The sequence below is a fragment of the Syzygium oleosum genome, unplaced genomic scaffold (assembly GCF_021117445.2).
Source record: "Syzygium oleosum isolate NSW1041296 unplaced genomic scaffold, Sole_v2.1 Sole_v2.05, whole genome shotgun sequence".
Classification (NCBI taxonomy): Eukaryota; Viridiplantae; Streptophyta; class Magnoliopsida; order Myrtales; family Myrtaceae; genus Syzygium; species Syzygium oleosum.
This window is the reverse complement of record NW_026607489.1, coordinates 2,127,385-2,144,245: the sequence shown is the minus strand read 5'-3', so window position 1 is coordinate 2,144,245 and position 16,861 is coordinate 2,127,385. Positions and strand designations below refer to the sequence as shown.

Below are 16,861 nucleotides of genomic sequence, written 5' to 3'. Positions count from 1 at the left end.
ATACTTGAGAGCTTCATGATCAGTATATAAAATAAACTCTCGATGAATAAGATATTGCCTCCAATGCTCAAGTGCGCGACACAATGCGTAGAATTCCAGATCATAGGTGCTATAACGAAGTTTTGCACCATTTAGTTTTTCGCTAAAGAAGGCAATGGGTTGACCTCCTTGACTTAGAACTCCTCCTATGCCAGTACCTGATGTATCGCAATACACTTCAAAACACAAGATCAAAGTTAGGCAAAGCAAAAACTGAGGCCGTGCTCAATTTTTCTTTGAGTTGTTCAAAACTTTTATGAGCCGCATTCATCCATTCGAAAGCTCCCTTCTTCATGCAAGAAGTGAGTGGGGCCGCAGTGGTGCTAAAATGCGCAATAAACCACCGATAGAAAGAAGTGAGACCATAAAAGCTTTACACTTCATGCACATTTGTTGGAGTCGGCCATTCTCGAATCACTTTGATCTTAGTATCATCCACCGAGATGTCGTTCTTTGAAATATGAAATCCCAAGAAAAGGATTTGTGGTACCATAAAATAGCACTTGTCGGGGGCTGCATGCAAGCGTTCATGCCTCAACACGCGTAATACTTCTTGAAGGTGCTGCAAATGCTCATCAGTAGACTTGCTAAAAATCAAAATATCATCAAAATAAACCACAACAAACTTTCCCATAAAAGGTTTCAAAACCTGGGTCATAAACCTCATGAATGTCGATGGTGCATTTGACAATCCGAATGACATGACTAGCCACTCATATAGCCCATCTTTCGTTTTGAACGCTGTCTTCCATTCATCTCTGGGCTTGATTGTAATTTGATGATATCCACTTTTCAGATCCAGCTTTGAGAAGATAATCACACCAGAAAGTTGATCTAGGAGATCATCAAGGCGAGGAATAGGAAATCGGTACTTGATGGTGATCTTGTTGATCGCTCTGCTATTGACACACATTCTCCAAGTACCATTTTTCTTAGGCACCAAAAGAGCTGGAACGGCACACGAACTGAGGCTCTCCCGTATAAAACCCTTGTTCAAGAGTTCGATAACCAGTCGATACAATTCCTCATGTTCAATCGGACTAATTCGGTAATGAGCCAAATTTGGTAAGGAGGCACCGGGCATCAAATCGATTTGATGCTGAATATCTCTCATAGGAGGGAGACCATGTGGTAAGTCCGTCGGGAAGACATGCTTGAACTCTTCCAAAAGAGGCTGAACTTGATGGGGTATGGAAGAGGTGACTTCATTTTCCACACAGGTTTTGTTAATTAAAACACACAAAATACGAACTCCTTTCAAAGCACCCTTCACATCCTTCATCGTAAGCAACGTAGGGGATGTGGAATTTTCAACTACAGGAGTTTTTAGAGGCTCCTTACTAGGTGCCAACATAATCTTTTTTCCTCCAAACTCAAAAGAATATGTATTACGATAACCATCATGAGTAGTTCTCCTATCAAATTGCCATGGTCGGCCAAGAATAATGTGACTGGCATCCATTGGTAGAACATCGCACCATATCTTGTCATAATAAATAGAACCAATGAACATATTAACAAGGCATCGTTTGGAAACGGTTACCTCGATGCCTTTCTTCAACCATGACATTCTGTAAGGCGTGGAGTGCGCTTTCAATTCCAAGTTGAGCTTGTTTGCCGCTACTTCAGAAATTATATTCTTACAGCAACTAGAGTCAATAATTAATTGGCATACCTTTCCCATAATTGTGCAAGCGGAATGAAAAATATTGGTACGCGGCCACCTATCTCTGGTATCATCTTGAGGAGTGAGGAAAATCTTTCTCACCATGAGAAGTTTGCCGGTATCAGCACGCACTATTTGTTCGTCATCCGCAGCTTCTTCATCATTGTTCAACTCTTCTTCAAGTGGGTCCTCCACATTCTCATCAGAATCAGTATCCACCAAGAAGGCTTTTTTGATTGGTCGATTCTTGTTGACTCGACAATTGCTAGCACGATAGCCCAACTCCTCACAAGAATAACAATGTATATTGGACATATCCTGTTGCTTCGAAATGTTGGGCTGAGTAGAAGGCTTACTAGCGGATTGCGTCGTAGCCTCGGCAACATTGGCAGTGTCGGTGGTATGCCTAGCAGTCCAGCTCGGCAAGGTAGAGGATTGCTGCCTCCTAGAGCGAGAGCACTCCACTTTGAGTGCCCGTTGGTATGCATCTCCTAAGTCCCAAATGTCGAGGACTTTCAAGGCATCTTGGATGTGAAGTTGAAGACCATTCAAGTATTTGTTCACAAGCACCTCCTCCGGATCCTGGATGTTGTTGCGAATCACCAACTCATTGAATTCGTTGGTGTATTGGTCCACTGTTCGCGTACCTTGTCTCAAATTTTGGTACCGTTGGTAGAGCTCCCTCTTGTATCCTTTGGGAAGAAAATATTTGCGAATCTTCCTCCATCTTTCTCCATGAAGTGATTGGTGCTTTGCCAACGGATTGGCGGGTTTGCTTCTCACGTCTCCACCAAGCAATGGCTTTGCCTCGGAATCGCATAGCAATGATCCCAACTCGGCGATTCTCCGAGACATTCCAATGCTCAAAAACATCATTCACAAGTGTCAGCCAATCAACAATTTCATCGGGAGAATCAGTACTTGAAAATTCTGGGACATCTTTCTTAACTTCCTTTTCCCAATCCGGCTCACGAATATTTTGTAAACGAGGTCGAGAATTCCTCCAACCGTGAAAAGATTGAACACTCTCCGAAGATGAAGAGTCACCATAGGAATCTTTGGTCCTGGAATGGGGTGGAGGATTGTTTGCTTCAGCCCTCAGACGTTGAACCTCTCACGTCAATTCGTTGATTTGTTGTTGCATATTGTCAGCGAGTGTGTGCACTTCATCTAGGAGAATGGTTCTGCCGCCACGATGTATGGCTTGTCTTGGAGGCATTGTCCTCTCCTCCAATGCTCTGATACGAAATGATGCAGCCTATTGTAGGCTACTCGAACATTAGGATTGGGAGAGTGACTTGCACACACGGAACAGGATGAACAGTAATTACAGTCCTGGGCAAGCTTGGGAAAATGGATGTAACTTCGTTAATACAAATCGGAATGACCTGATTCCAAAGCCATATGAACAAAGACTTCTGGATTGACAATTTCTCTGTTTTGAGTTTTCTCAAATAATCACTATAGGACGGACGAAATCGGGGTGGAAGTGGATGGATGTAAATGGACAGAACAAAGGAAAGGATAGAATTTCATTGGTTGCTCTTCCAGGCCTCCAAGGAAGTGGATAGGGCACCGATTCTTGTAGATCGATGATTGCAACTCTTCAAGGATGCAGATTTGAAAACCTCCGACTCTTCAAGGATGGAGTGAAAACTCTTCTAGGTTTTCAAGAGTACGAACTTTTCAAGGTTCAAGATAATTGCTTGATGCAAAATTTTCATTAATCAAATTCGTCTACCATCTACAGAAATTTGATGGCCTTTTAGCCAAAGAAAGAAAAGCAAACGCATAAGAAAATACTAAAGTCAAAACCTAGAAACTAGAAAGCATTAAAGAACATAGAAACTAGAAAACATTAAAGATCATAGAAACTAGAAGCTATTAAGAGCGAAACATTTTCCAACGTCTTCATGGTTGTCCTAAGGTGTCTCCTCAAGCGTTTTGTGTTCTTTGATGCAAATTCATCGAATCGGCAACTTTCGACAAGAGGCTCTTGAATGCGAGTTCATCGAATTGGCAACTTTTAACGAGCTTGAATGCGGGCTGATCTTCTTGGCTGAGTGAGCTGGTCTTCAATGCAGATTGCATCAGATCTAGATGGCACTTTGATTATGATAAACCCAGCACAGCGCATGCATGATTATTTTCGTAGTTTTCTTGCAAATAGAGAAATCTTTTAAAGAAAAATGTCATCACATAGTGAAATGCACCCATTTAGTTTTAAAATATATTGGAGAAAAATTCATAAACTGTATCAATTATAAAAAAAAACACAAACCGGAGAAGATAAGTTCTTTAAATGGCAAGTGCTTTGAGGTAAGAGAAGCGAATAAAGACAATCTGGGTGGATTTCTACTTGATTAGAAATAATTTTACTAAAGAACCGAAATTAGAATGGCTTAAATTAAGAAAGAAGCATTCATCAATTAATAGTAATAATTTTACTAAAGAACAGAAATTAGAGCACAATAATAAGCAGTCACATTGAGCTTTCCCCAGCACATCCCTCGACGAAAATATTCCATCACCTCCCGATTGCTACCCAAAACTCCAAGATGATGGAACGATAAGGCCAAAGGAATGATCCAACTACCACCCAATGGTGTGCTCTACTACATAATCTTACCTTTGGATTTCGGTGTGCCTACTCCTCTTTTCCAGTTTTAGCAACTCAATTAAGTCGAAATCTACTAGTTTGCTAGGAGTGAAGATACCACCACCTTGTTACAAGTGTAGAACCAACTGTTGTGCACAACCTAACTCTTACTGTAGCACCCCGCTTATAGACTAATGTCACGACCTCAACTCCCATAGGTGGCACCACCTAGGGATTCGGCTAATGGATTATTAAGTCTAAGCCCAACTCGGGCCCTTTCAAGCCCTACCAATTCGCGACTTAAGGTTCAAGTTATTAACAGACAAATTATTTTTATTTCAGAGTCGCCATTAATCTATTTACAGTGGGTCGATTAAAACCCAAATAAAGTATAGGGAGATATACCTTATTCCTACAAATCATAAATTGTGAGTACGGGGACTTGGTTACGCTAAATTACTCTAATGCCCTTTCGGTACCTTTTCTTTTCATGAAAACTTTTGAGAAGGCAGCTTGGATTCATTTTAACTTAGTCACTAACATGTGATGTGACCATGCGGGTGCGCAAACCACCAAGGTAACACCCAATAATCAAAGTATTAAATAAATTGCAAGATTGGGAGAATTACTTACCTCGAAGCAATGTAAGCATATGCATAGTTAGCTACAAAATCACATCAACAGCCCTAACATGATTTCTAATTAACAAGCAATTTACTCAATATTTTTTGGCTTTTCGCTTACTTCAATGAAAACTATCCTATGTGCAATGATGTGCGGAACATGACATCCAGTTAAATAAGCTTGACATTTGAACTATATGACATGCGGTTAAATGACCTAACTCTAATGATAGGCGAGTAATCTTTTTTTGTATTTTTCGAACAAAATTCGGAATTAAAAATTGCCTAAATTAACATGCAATCTATTTTAGAAAAGGTAATTTAACCTATTTTAGAGTGACTTCTTTTTTGGTATTTTTTTCTATGAAAATTCGAAATTAAAAATTACCCTAAATAAACTATCAAGATCAGGATAATAGCTGAATTAAACTAGGAAATAAATTACTTTAAGTCCTAATTGGAAAATTATCCTATCTTTCTAGCGTATTCGGGTTATCCTATTCTATTCGAAAAAAGTTATTTTATCCTAGCATGCATATCTATCTAAAAGAAATCAATTCAAATCCTAACTAATCTTTTTGGGATTTTCTTTTTGGAGGAACGAAATCAAACAAATGGATAACTGCCACCACTGAAATTAATCCACGCAATCTGCAATATTTGTCTTAATATCTTTGAATTAGGAAAACGATATAAACCAATTATCATATCCATGTGGTTATGGATATTGAGGGAAGGTTATTCGTTTAAATTTGGGAACAAAATAAAATCTATTATTGTATCCAAATGGTTATGGATAGAATGACGATTTTCCATGCCACCAAGTATTGTATCTTATGGTTGAGATCGAATTGTCGTCCAAACACGTTGTTAAGTTAGGAAAGTTTGCTAACTTAGGGTATTTTAAAATCTTGCAGATATATCATGCATCATTCAAAAATATTAACTAATCCACCAAAGATTTCTAAACCAATCAAATTAGGTAATTAAATATCTAAAACAATATCGGATAATGTTCTTACCTAATTTGCGGATAAGTTCCAAATTTGGACCCGGTTCCGGATAGGGCTTGTGGACACCGGATGGCCAAAGGTGGCGAATCGGCGGCGGCCACAACGATAGCGCTTCACAGTGCTACTCCAGTGTGGACGGTAAGGAGCAGCTAGGCTCACGGTGGTGTTCCGATCAATCTGCAAAACAAGAACACGAACCACGATGATGTAAGGATGCAACTGCCACGACCGCGATAGGGAAGATCGGGACGGACCGAGGACGGCATCGGGCTATGAGCTCGCGTCCGGTCAAATACCGCAGCCCGGGATTCATCAACCAAGCTTCGCGGCGGCTCCTAACCAATAGCGTCTACGGGGGCGGTGACGGTCGTCGTCGAAGCAATGGGGACGGCAACAACATCGATATAGGGTAGCGATAGCGTCATCGACGGTTGTCAGGGTAGCAGCGGGACATCGAGTAGGGTGGCGGAGCAGCCACAGCGTCGGTTTGCCTGGGGCAGGAGGTGTCACGGCGGGCACCGTCAAGGGCCAGGACAGCGGCAGCTCGGTGTTGGGGCTTGCGATGACCAGCAGCAGGCTCAACGCGGCAAATGGGTGATGTTGGGGCAGCAGTTAGGGTGACGGTTGGGCTCGACTGGTCAGAGGCGACCTCGGGATAGCGGTGACAACAGTAAGTGGCCTTAGCATGGGGCAACAGTAGTACACTGGTTGGACCAGGCGCAACGGCGGGCGTCAGGATCAACAGCGGCGGGTACGGCTTGGCATTAGGATCCTCATGGCCACTAGTCTGGCCGTGAGGGAGGCATCAACTAGAGCGGAATCAGCTTGGCTGTGAAGGTAGTTGGACGTCGGAGGCACGACAGGATGAGAAGACGCGGCCGAAGAAGGCTTGGCCGTGAGGGTGGCTTCGCCGATCTCTCTCTCTCTCTCTCTCTCTCTCTCTCACACACACACTCTTGCTCTTAAGTGTTTCAATCTTGTGCTCTCGAAAATCGTAATTGTCTCCCCTTGATCAAGTGGTATAACGATATATTTATGATGTAAACCTAGGTTAATTGGCCAGGCTTTGTAAGATGATGGGCCTTAACCGTGGCTTTTCTATTTAACTTCTTAATGGATTGAACTATCTTGGGCTTTTCTATAATTGAAGTTTAATGGGCTGATTTAAGCTCAAAATTAAGACAACCTAGGCTTGTTATGCCTTGTGATTTTCGACCCCCCTTTCCTACTGCCTAGCCGAGTGTTGCTTAATGTGCGAGTTAGGTATGCGCGACTAATTTGAACTCATTTGCCAATGCTGGTCCAATGCCAAATGCAAATTAAACTATATGATTCTAAATTATATGCTATGTAGTTTATTTTTGTTTAGGATTATTAATCCCTAATTTTCATGCAATTAATGTCAAAAAAAGGTTAGTCAAAATTTAGGTGTCCACAACTAATTACTTATTGGGCCTTCTAATAGTGGTTCTCACACCTTATACACAACACAATTTCGCGACCTTCCTAGAGGTGATCATCAAAAGGAAAACTAATGGATTACTAAGTCAAAAACTTAGCACAGACTCCCCCAAGCCCTACAATCACAACTTGGTACTCAATTTAATATGCAATTTTCTTACCATTTTGGAGCCACCACTAATCAATTATTGGTAGGACGATTAGATACCTAAGTAAAGTGTGGGAGAACACTTTATTTCTATGAACCAGAGATTTATGGATACGGGATTGGTTACGCTAGATTAATTTAACACCCTTTCGATACCTTTTCTCTTTATTTTCAAAAATACTTTGCAAGTAATCTTGCTCAATTTTAACTTAAGCCACTAACAAGTAAGAGTGATAATATGGGTACGCAATTAATAATTTAACTCTCAAGAAGCCAAACCAATAAATAAATTGCTAGAAATATGATTAACCTTAATGCAAAGCAAAGCATAAATTGACAATTGTTGGGAAAATCCATTATGTTGTTTTGGCAATGACAAAGACAATAAAATTCTACTAATGTGTATATTGGTTGAGTATTACTAGGTATTATATATACAAGCCACAATGCAATGGTGTCATAATTAGTATCAAGTGTGATCCTAATATGCTGAGTGCTTAGCCACAATTAGGAATGCTCTGTCGATATGAGAGGATCACTGCCGATATATGAGGTGAACAAGGTATTGGGAATGGAGATGTCTATAAGCTCAAAGGATCTCTACAAAGGTGAACAAGATAGAAGGACCTTGATCAAGAAAGAACAAGCTTAGAAAAATGGGGATGTTTGTAATGGCTTGAAAGGACCAATATAAGGTGAACAGTTGGATGGACTTTGGTGATGGTGAACAAGCCTAGAATAGTAATGTTCGTTGAAGCTTGGAAGGACCAAACTTGTGAAGGTGAACATATTAGTAGAGTCATAATAATCAAAATGCTTGGAAGGACCAGAAGATAGAAGAGTAGTAAATCAATGAAGACGAGGAATCAATAGTGATGCTAAAGTCCTTGAAGGTCTTTGAATGCTAACTCAGTGAATTAGTGAAGACAGGGAATCAGCGGGGATTTTGATGTCCTTAAAAGTCTTTGGAAGCTAATGAAGCCAAAAGGATCTTTGGAAGATTGATTATATGTCATTCCACACGATACGGCATCAACAGTAAATATGCACTCTTGATTATGGGTAAGGGATCATGTTATATCAAAACCTAGAAGGTGTTGGTCATCTACTCATTTGATGGGTATGTTGATCAAGATGAAACTAGCCATTACAAAGGCTTGGAGTTCGCATAAGGAGAACTGGAAATGTATCAGAGCAGTTATGGCAATACTGACACGAGACAAACAATGATAGGAGTAGTCTTACTAGTTTGGGAAACTTCACTAATGCTGATGAGTGACAAGGAGCCGTTCTGCTTCATGGAGATGAGTTGCAAATGGTTATCTAATGGTTGGATGGCTATATATATGCAATCCAAGAGAAGTTGCAAGGTTAGGAAGTAAAACAAACAAACCAAGTCTAGAGCTCCTGAGTCTTCTATTTTGCTTTATTCTGTTGTTAGCAGCTATGATGCTAATAATGTCTCTCTGATGTGCTACTAAGTTGTATTAGCAAAGAATCAAGTGTATAAGTGTGAGTGCAAGTGTTTGTGTCCCAATAGTGTGATCTATTGTGTAAAGGGATCAACACTAGCTGGTCATAACTTGCAATGTTGATTACTAGTGGATTTCAACCTTGTTGTGGCTGTTAGTCTTGAGAGTGAACGTAAGTCTGGGAATAAAGCCGAACTACTATAAAACTCTGTGTGCTATCTTTTATAAGCACCACTCCTAGTTATATTATTTGTTCATCAACAGCACTCATGATTATGTTAAACTGTTTTACTGTTGTCGCAACCTACCCCTCGAGGGCCGCCTCGGCGTAGATTTAAAGGTAATTGTTTGATAGAGTTCCAAATGGCTCATCCCAAAAGGCGACTCAAAAAGCGTCAACCTTAAGTTCACCCATGAGGTCTATCAATCCCAAACATGGACTCTCCCTCATTCCATACCTCATGTGACACAAATTGTTTTTGTTTTTTTTATTATTTTGGAGTTGCCACTAGCTTTTGTTGGCGGTCAACTAGAATACCTAATCGAAATGCTTAGAAGCAGCACGCACGTCACCTGTCTCTATGCCAATCTGAAGTGTCATGTGGATCGGACGGTCAGCACGTATTAACACCAGGACAGCTGCACGGTTCGGATGAAAGACGTCTAACGCAGCGTCCTCTTCAAGGGTCCTACACACGGCTGCTTCGATACTGATTTCTTCTTTTCTTTTTCTCTCCCTTATTTTTCCAAATTTTTATTGTGCAACGTAAATGGGGGGAAAAGGTTGTGTTCTGTGATGCGTCAAAAGCACCTGCCCCACCCCATCAAACAAGACTAAATATAGAACAAGGATTTGACATTTTACAGATCTATAACATTAAGATATGAAATCATTGCGTCCTGTTATATGGTCATCATATTATATAATTACCCTACAAAACTACATACACGTTTCTAAGGAGAGACATTTGTTTCCCTTCAACCGAGCCGCCCCTCCATCATCCCTTTCTATTCTTTCATTTGTTTAATCCATTTGCAAGTCCATCGGCCAGTCGGTCTCAGCATACGTGAAAGATGAGCTAAGCCAGGGTTAAAAAATCTACCAAATCAGGACGAGGATCCCCAACTTTTAAGCAAAAAAATGACGGAAAAAAACATTTGATTTAATCATGATGAATGCACGATATATGACACCAACGATTTGATTGAAACTCAGGTGAAACTCACCTGATTAATGCTTCATGTCGAGTTGATTCATGCCGGCGGGTTCTGGCCTTTTAGGCAAGACCGGGCGGAAGTGCTAACTAGCTAGCTAGGTAAGGTGGTTGTACGTGGCCATCTTTGGCTTATTATGCATACCCAAAACAGATATGGAAAATTAGTGGAAATATCTGAGATATCTCTATAAGATATTCTTTAGCCACAAAATGCTCCCGCGGCAAAATATAATTCACCGAAAGTTGTTCTTCGGTTCTTAATGTGAGGAGACCGGGTTCCGTGGCGACTCCGGACAGGAAATATCCAGGGAGACAAGGAAAAACGGCAAACTTTTACTCCGAACTTCGAACCGGACTATATGTACAAACCGTTCCGGAATTTAATCGACGACAAAGCTTGAAAATACAGCCACACGTACACAAAGATGTAACGCCGGAATTTAATCGACGACGCAAATCGAAAAGCTACAGCTAAGGAAAGATAAAGTGCGGTACATGAAAGTAAAGATAATTGAAAGATAACATGTTGTTTGATTTTGTCGGGGTCTTTTCTCCGGTAGATGGCCGGTGATATTTATAATGGTCGTGTGGTAACTGCTCCTTAGTAGTTTTCAACAGTTGTGCCCATGTTCTTCCATTCCGAAAATCTTGTCTTCATGTCCATGTGATGCCATGATTCTGCTTTCAAGATAACTGTCTCACGATCTTGTCCACAAGTGATAACTTCCTCATAATCATGGTTCCAAGTAACTGTTCTCGCATGTATGCTCCTTAGTGGTTTCCAACAGTTACGTTGAATCCACTACCTTGACGGTTTTCTTTTTACTCCACTACGTTGGCGGTTGCTTTGACTCCACTATGTTGACGGTTACTTCTTCTTTCTGCATCTCCAACCAGTCACAACCGTCGACTTCCTCTTAATGTCGAAAACTCTACAGTGATTTTCTGAGTAAACTCAAAACATAAAAGTTGTAGATCCATGAGTCTTCGTTCTTTTGGCATTGGAATCAGGTCAATTTGATCTATCTCGAAGAAGTTATGACCATTTTCCGGAGCTAGCGCAGAACTGAAATTTGGTCGAAGTCCTCGACAAGATGAAGTCACGACCGTCGACTTCCTTTAACTTTGATGGCTTCTACAGTGATTTTATGAGAAAACTCAAAACATAAAAGTTGTGGATCCATAAGTCTTCGTTCTTTTGACTTTAGAATCAGGTCAATCCGATCTGTCTCAAAGAAGTTATAACCATTTTCCCGAACTAGCGCAGAACTGCAATTTTGTCGAAGTCCTGACAAGATGTCGAAGTCCTCGACCGTCGACTTCCTTTAACCTTGATGGATTCTACAGTGATTTTCTGAGAAAACTCAAAACATAAAAGTTGTAGATCCATGAGTCTTCGTTCTTTTGGCTTTGGAATCAGGTCAATCCAATCTATCTCAAAGAAGTTATGACCATTTTCCCGAACTAGCGCAGAACTGCAATTTCGTCGAAGTCCTCGACAAGATGAAGTCACGACCGTCGACTTCCTTTTACCTTGATGGCTTTTACAGTGATTTTCTGAGAAAACTCAAAACATAAAAGTTGTAGATCCATGGGTCTTCGTTCTTTTGACTTTGGAATCAGTTCAATCCGATCTGTCTCGAAGAAGTTATGACCATTTTCCCGAACTAGCGCAGAACTGCAATTTCGTCGAAATATCGACAAGATGTCGAAGTCCTCGACAAGATGAAGTCACGACCGTCGACTTCCTTTAACCTTGATGGCTTCTACAGTGATTTTCTAAGAAAACTTAAAACATAAAAGTTGTAGATCCATGAGTCTTCGTTCTTTTGGCTTTGGAATCAGGTCAATCCGATCTGTCTCGAAGAAGTTATGACCATTTTCCCGAGCTAGCGCAGAACTGAAATTTCCTTGATGAAGTCGTGACCAATCTTGTCAATAATACTCAAAAATTGGTCATTTTTGGGTGTAAATATACACACATGACACATGTCAGTGTCCCTTATGTTGGCAACTTGATGATATTTGCTTCCACGTTACCTCAAGTCTCCGTCATGTGTCCCTTGATGATCTTTGGCACAAATGAACCATGTCGACAAGTTAGCTATTTTTTGATGTAAACAAATATCAAAATATCTCTAAGATTATGGTTGGGCGCCGGGTGATGCGGAATCTATTAGTGGTGCGTTTTTGGATCGATTGGACAGGCAAAAGTCCAAACGGAAGGCGAAACAGTGATGTGACTAGAACCGGTGGACCCGATCGACGACATCGGATATTTTTTATGAGTTAATTTAAAAAGGCAGTTTTCTAATTTTGATGTTTTACGCTTTCCAATTTAGATTAGGTAACTTTCCTATTATGATTAGATTTCCAATTTAGATTAGATAACTTTCCTATTATGATTAGGTTTCCAATTTAGATTAGGTAACTTTCCTATGATGATTAGGTTTCCTATTGTAATTAGGTTTAACCCCTATAAAAGGGTGTTTAGGGTTGTTTTGAAGACAGAACATTCTTATCATCAATATTGAATTTCGAAATTTTTCTCTCTAAGCAAGGTTTTGCTTGAATTATTCGCAGAACGCTGCGTCAGGTGGTATCAGAGCCTATGGCGACTGGCGGTGGTCTTCGTGACGATGCTCAGGAGACTGGAGCCCCAACCGTTGGGGACGACGCGCTGCAACGTTTGGAGCAGCGTTTAATGGAACGCTTGGATCAACGATTCGATCAAAGTCTTCGTCGTTTCGAAGAACGATTTGACGAGTTAACAGAACGATTCGAAGGTCTCGGCGTTGATGTGAACCGGAATCGGCGGAACGACAGAAGGCCGGGTGCAGATCTTGCTCGTGGTGATCCTGTTGATAGGCCTGTTCCTGTCCGCATGAGCAGAATAACCCTCTGTTTTCAGAGAGTTCGGAAGAAGAAGAAACTGAAAATTTTGATGAGGAACATGCTGATTATGGCGGCAGACGTCGTCATGGAGGATTTCAAAGAGGCTATGATCGGAGAGATGGAAGACGACGCTATGATGATCGTGAAGGTAACGACTTTAAATTGAAAGTCGATATCTCTTATTTTAATGGTAGTCTGGGCATAGAAGAATTTCTGGATTGGCTTGCTGATATAGATAGATTTTTCGACTATATGGAGACCCCTAGTGAGAAAAGGGTGCGATTAGTAGCCTATAGATTAAAGGGCGGTACGTCTGCATGGTGGGAGAGATTACAGAATAGGAGAGAACGAGAAGGGAAAGAGAGAGTTCGAACTTGGACTAGGATGAGGAGGCTGCTGAAGCAAGAATTTCTTTCACCCGATTATGAGCAGATTATGTTCCAGCAGTATCAACGTTGCCAGCAGGGCAATCGGAATGTGCATGAGTATACGGCCGAATGTATGAGATTGGCGGAGCGGAATAATTTATCAGAGACAGAGGGACAGCAGGTGGCCAGATATCTTGATGGTTTGAAACCCTTCATTCGAGATAAAATTGGAGTGCAGTTTCTGCGAAATTTAACTGAAGCTAAGAATATGACGATGAAGGCAGAATTGATGCAGCAAGATAAGGGAAGAAGAGGCTACAAAAATTATCGAGGTAGTAGTTCGAGCAGTTCGGTAGAAAAGAGCAGTTTCAATAATCGCTTTAACGTAGGGCGAAATCAGGAAGATAAGGCGGTAGAAAAGCACCCTATGAACGAGCCGAGGGATAAGGGAACGCAAGCACAGAAAACTGCGAACCCTAACCCTTATACTAAACCAGCCGCGATAAAGTGTTACAGGTGTAATCAGCTTGGGCATCGTTCTAATGAATGCCCTCAGAGAAAGACCGTAAACGTAACAGCGAGAGAAGAGGAGGAAGATGGATATTGCTGTGCGCCGGATGGTGAGGACGATGATTTTGAGGATGAAGAAGAGGAGCAAGTAAACTATGTGGTGCGTAGAATGATGTTGGCCCCAAAATAAGAAGATGATTCGCAGCGCCATCAGTTATTCCGAACCAGGTGCACCATTCTGGGAAAGATCTTTGCTGTGGTTATTGATAGTGGAAGTATGGAGAATATCATTGAGAAGGAGGCAGTGAAGAAACTGGGGATACCCGTGGAGAAGCATCCTAATCCCTATACGTTAGGATGGATTAAATCTGGAGCGGAAAGCATTCAGGTAACTGAGCGATGTAAAATTCCATTCTCCATCGGTAAATATCATGATGAGCTGTATTGTGATGTAGTAGACATGGATGTATGTCATGTGTTATTTGGGAGACCGTGGCAATTTGATGTAGATGCTCAGCATTCGGGAAGAAGCAATCAGTATAACCTTGTGAAGGATGGAGTGAAGTATACGTTTCTACCACTAAAGATCAAAGGAAAATAAGCTGCTGAAAATAATTTCCTTACCCTTACGAGGAAATTTGAAGCTGAGGTTAAGGAGACCCGACAGATTCACGTGCTGGTCGTGAAACAAGCAATTGAGACTGAGGCTGAATTACAAGTGGAGGAGCAGCCCGAATCAGTTAAACCTTTATTGAAGGAATTTAGCGAATTGATGCCTGAAGAGATTCCAGATGGGTTGCCGCCTATGCGCGATATTCAGCACCATATAGACTTAATTCCTGGTGCTAGTCTACCTAATTTACCGTACTATAGGATGAGTCCAAAAGAGAGCGAGATTCTAAAAGAGAAGGTGGAGGAGTTGTTGCGAAAGGGACACATTCAGAATAGCATGAGCCCATGTGCTTTTCCGGCCTTGTTGACTCCTAAGAAAAATGGGAGTTGGCGGATGTATGTAGATAGCAGGGCCATTAATAAGATAACCGTGGGTTACAAGTTTCCAATTCCGAGATTGGATGACATGCTGGATAGGTTGCACGGTGCTAAGTGGTTCTCGAAGTTGGATTTGAAGAATGGATACCATCGGATTCGGATTCGACCCGGAGATGAGTGGAAGACAGCTTTCAAAACAAAGGAGGGGTTGTACGAATGGTTGGTGATGCCTTTCAGACTGTCCAATGCTCCAAGCACTTTCATGAGGCTTATGAATCAGGTTTTGAAATCTTTTATTGGCAAATTTGTTGTAGTTTATTTTGATGATATCCTGATTTATAGTAAGACCGAGGAGGATCATCTGATGCATTTAAGGGAGGTGTTGACAGCCTTACAGATTAATAAGCTGTATATTAATCTTAAGAAGTGCAGTTTTTTAACTAATAAGCTGTTATTCTTGGGGTTTATTATTACTGCTGAAGGAATATAGGTAGATGAGGCAAAGGTAAGAGCAATCATAGAGTGGCCGACTCCTCAAACAGTTTCTGATGTTAGGAGTTTTCATGGGTTAGCTACTTTCTATCGGCGATTTATTAAGAATTTCAGTACTATCGCAGCCCCAATTACTGAATGTATGAAGAAAGGCAAATTTCTATGGGGAGAGGAAGCTGAGAATAGTTTTGCTATTTTGAAGGAGAAGTTATGTACTGCACCTGTTCTTGCTTTACCTGATTTTGATAAACTGTTTGAAGTGGACTGTGATGCTAGTGGAGTGGGTATAGGAGCTGTTTTATCTCAAGAGCGCAGACTAGTTTGCTATTTTAGTGAGAAGCTCAGTGACACAAGGCAGAAGTGGAGCACTTATGATAAAGAATTCTATTCTGTCGTAAGGGCTTTGAAGACCTGGGAGCATTATCTGATTGGGAAAGAATTCGTCCTTTATTCTGATCATGAAGCTTTGAAGTATCTGAATAGTCAGAAGAGGATTAGCAAAGATATGCATGCGCGATGGTGTCAATTCTTGCAAAAATTTCCTTTCAGATTACAGCACAAGTCAGGTGTACATAATGTCGTAGCAGATGCATTGAGTAGGAGAGCTGGCTTGTTGATTACATTAAGCCAAGACATCTTGGGGTTTGAGCAGTTGAAAGACTGTTATGCAGATGATGATGACTTTGGAAAAATTTGGGAGTCATGTGCTGCTGGTCAACCTGTACAAGAATTTTATGTGCAGGATGGCTATTTGATGCGTAGCAACTAGCCTTGCCTTCCTCGAACATCATTACGAGAGAAGGTAATTCGCGATTTACATGATGGTGGATTAGCTGCACATCTAGGTCGTGATAAAACTATTGCTGCAGTTCGGGAGCGATTTTACTGGCCCCAGTTGCGTAGAGATGTCAGTAGGTACATACAAAAGTGTTATGTTTGCCAGACTGCTACGGGTCAATCTAAGAATACAGGTCTGTATATGCCTTTACCTGTTCCTAACAATATATGGGAAGATCTGTCCATGGATTTTGTGCTTGGTTTACCACGGACACAAAGAGGGGTGGATTCTGTTTTCGTTGTGGTTGATAGATTTTCCAAGATGGCGCACTTCATTCCTTGTAGGAAAACTTCTGATGCAGTAAGTGTGGCCAGATTATTCTTTAAGGAAGTGGTTTGTTTGCATGGTGTGCCCAAGTCTATTACCTCAGATAGGGATAGTAAATTTCTAGGGCATTTTTGGCGGACTTTATGGAAACTGTTTGATTCATCTTTGAATTTCAGTAGCACAGCTCACCCGCAGACTGATGGGCAAACAGAGGTGGTTAATAGAACTCTGGGAAACTTGATTCGAAGCATTTGTGGAGATAA

The 16,861-nt window shown here is 41.1% G+C and overlaps 1 protein-coding gene across 1 annotated transcript; it reads right to left on the bottom strand.

Moving 5' to 3' along the window:
- Positions 1–412: 412 nt before the first annotated feature.
- Positions 413–2,578, bottom strand: LOC115680845 (uncharacterized). The gene has a single exon (XM_030604687.1). It carries the CDS (start codon positions 2,576–2,578, stop codon positions 413–415), a length of 2,166 nt encoding a protein of 721 aa, XP_030460547.1.
- Between the last annotated feature and the right edge of the window lie 14,283 nt (positions 2,579–16,861).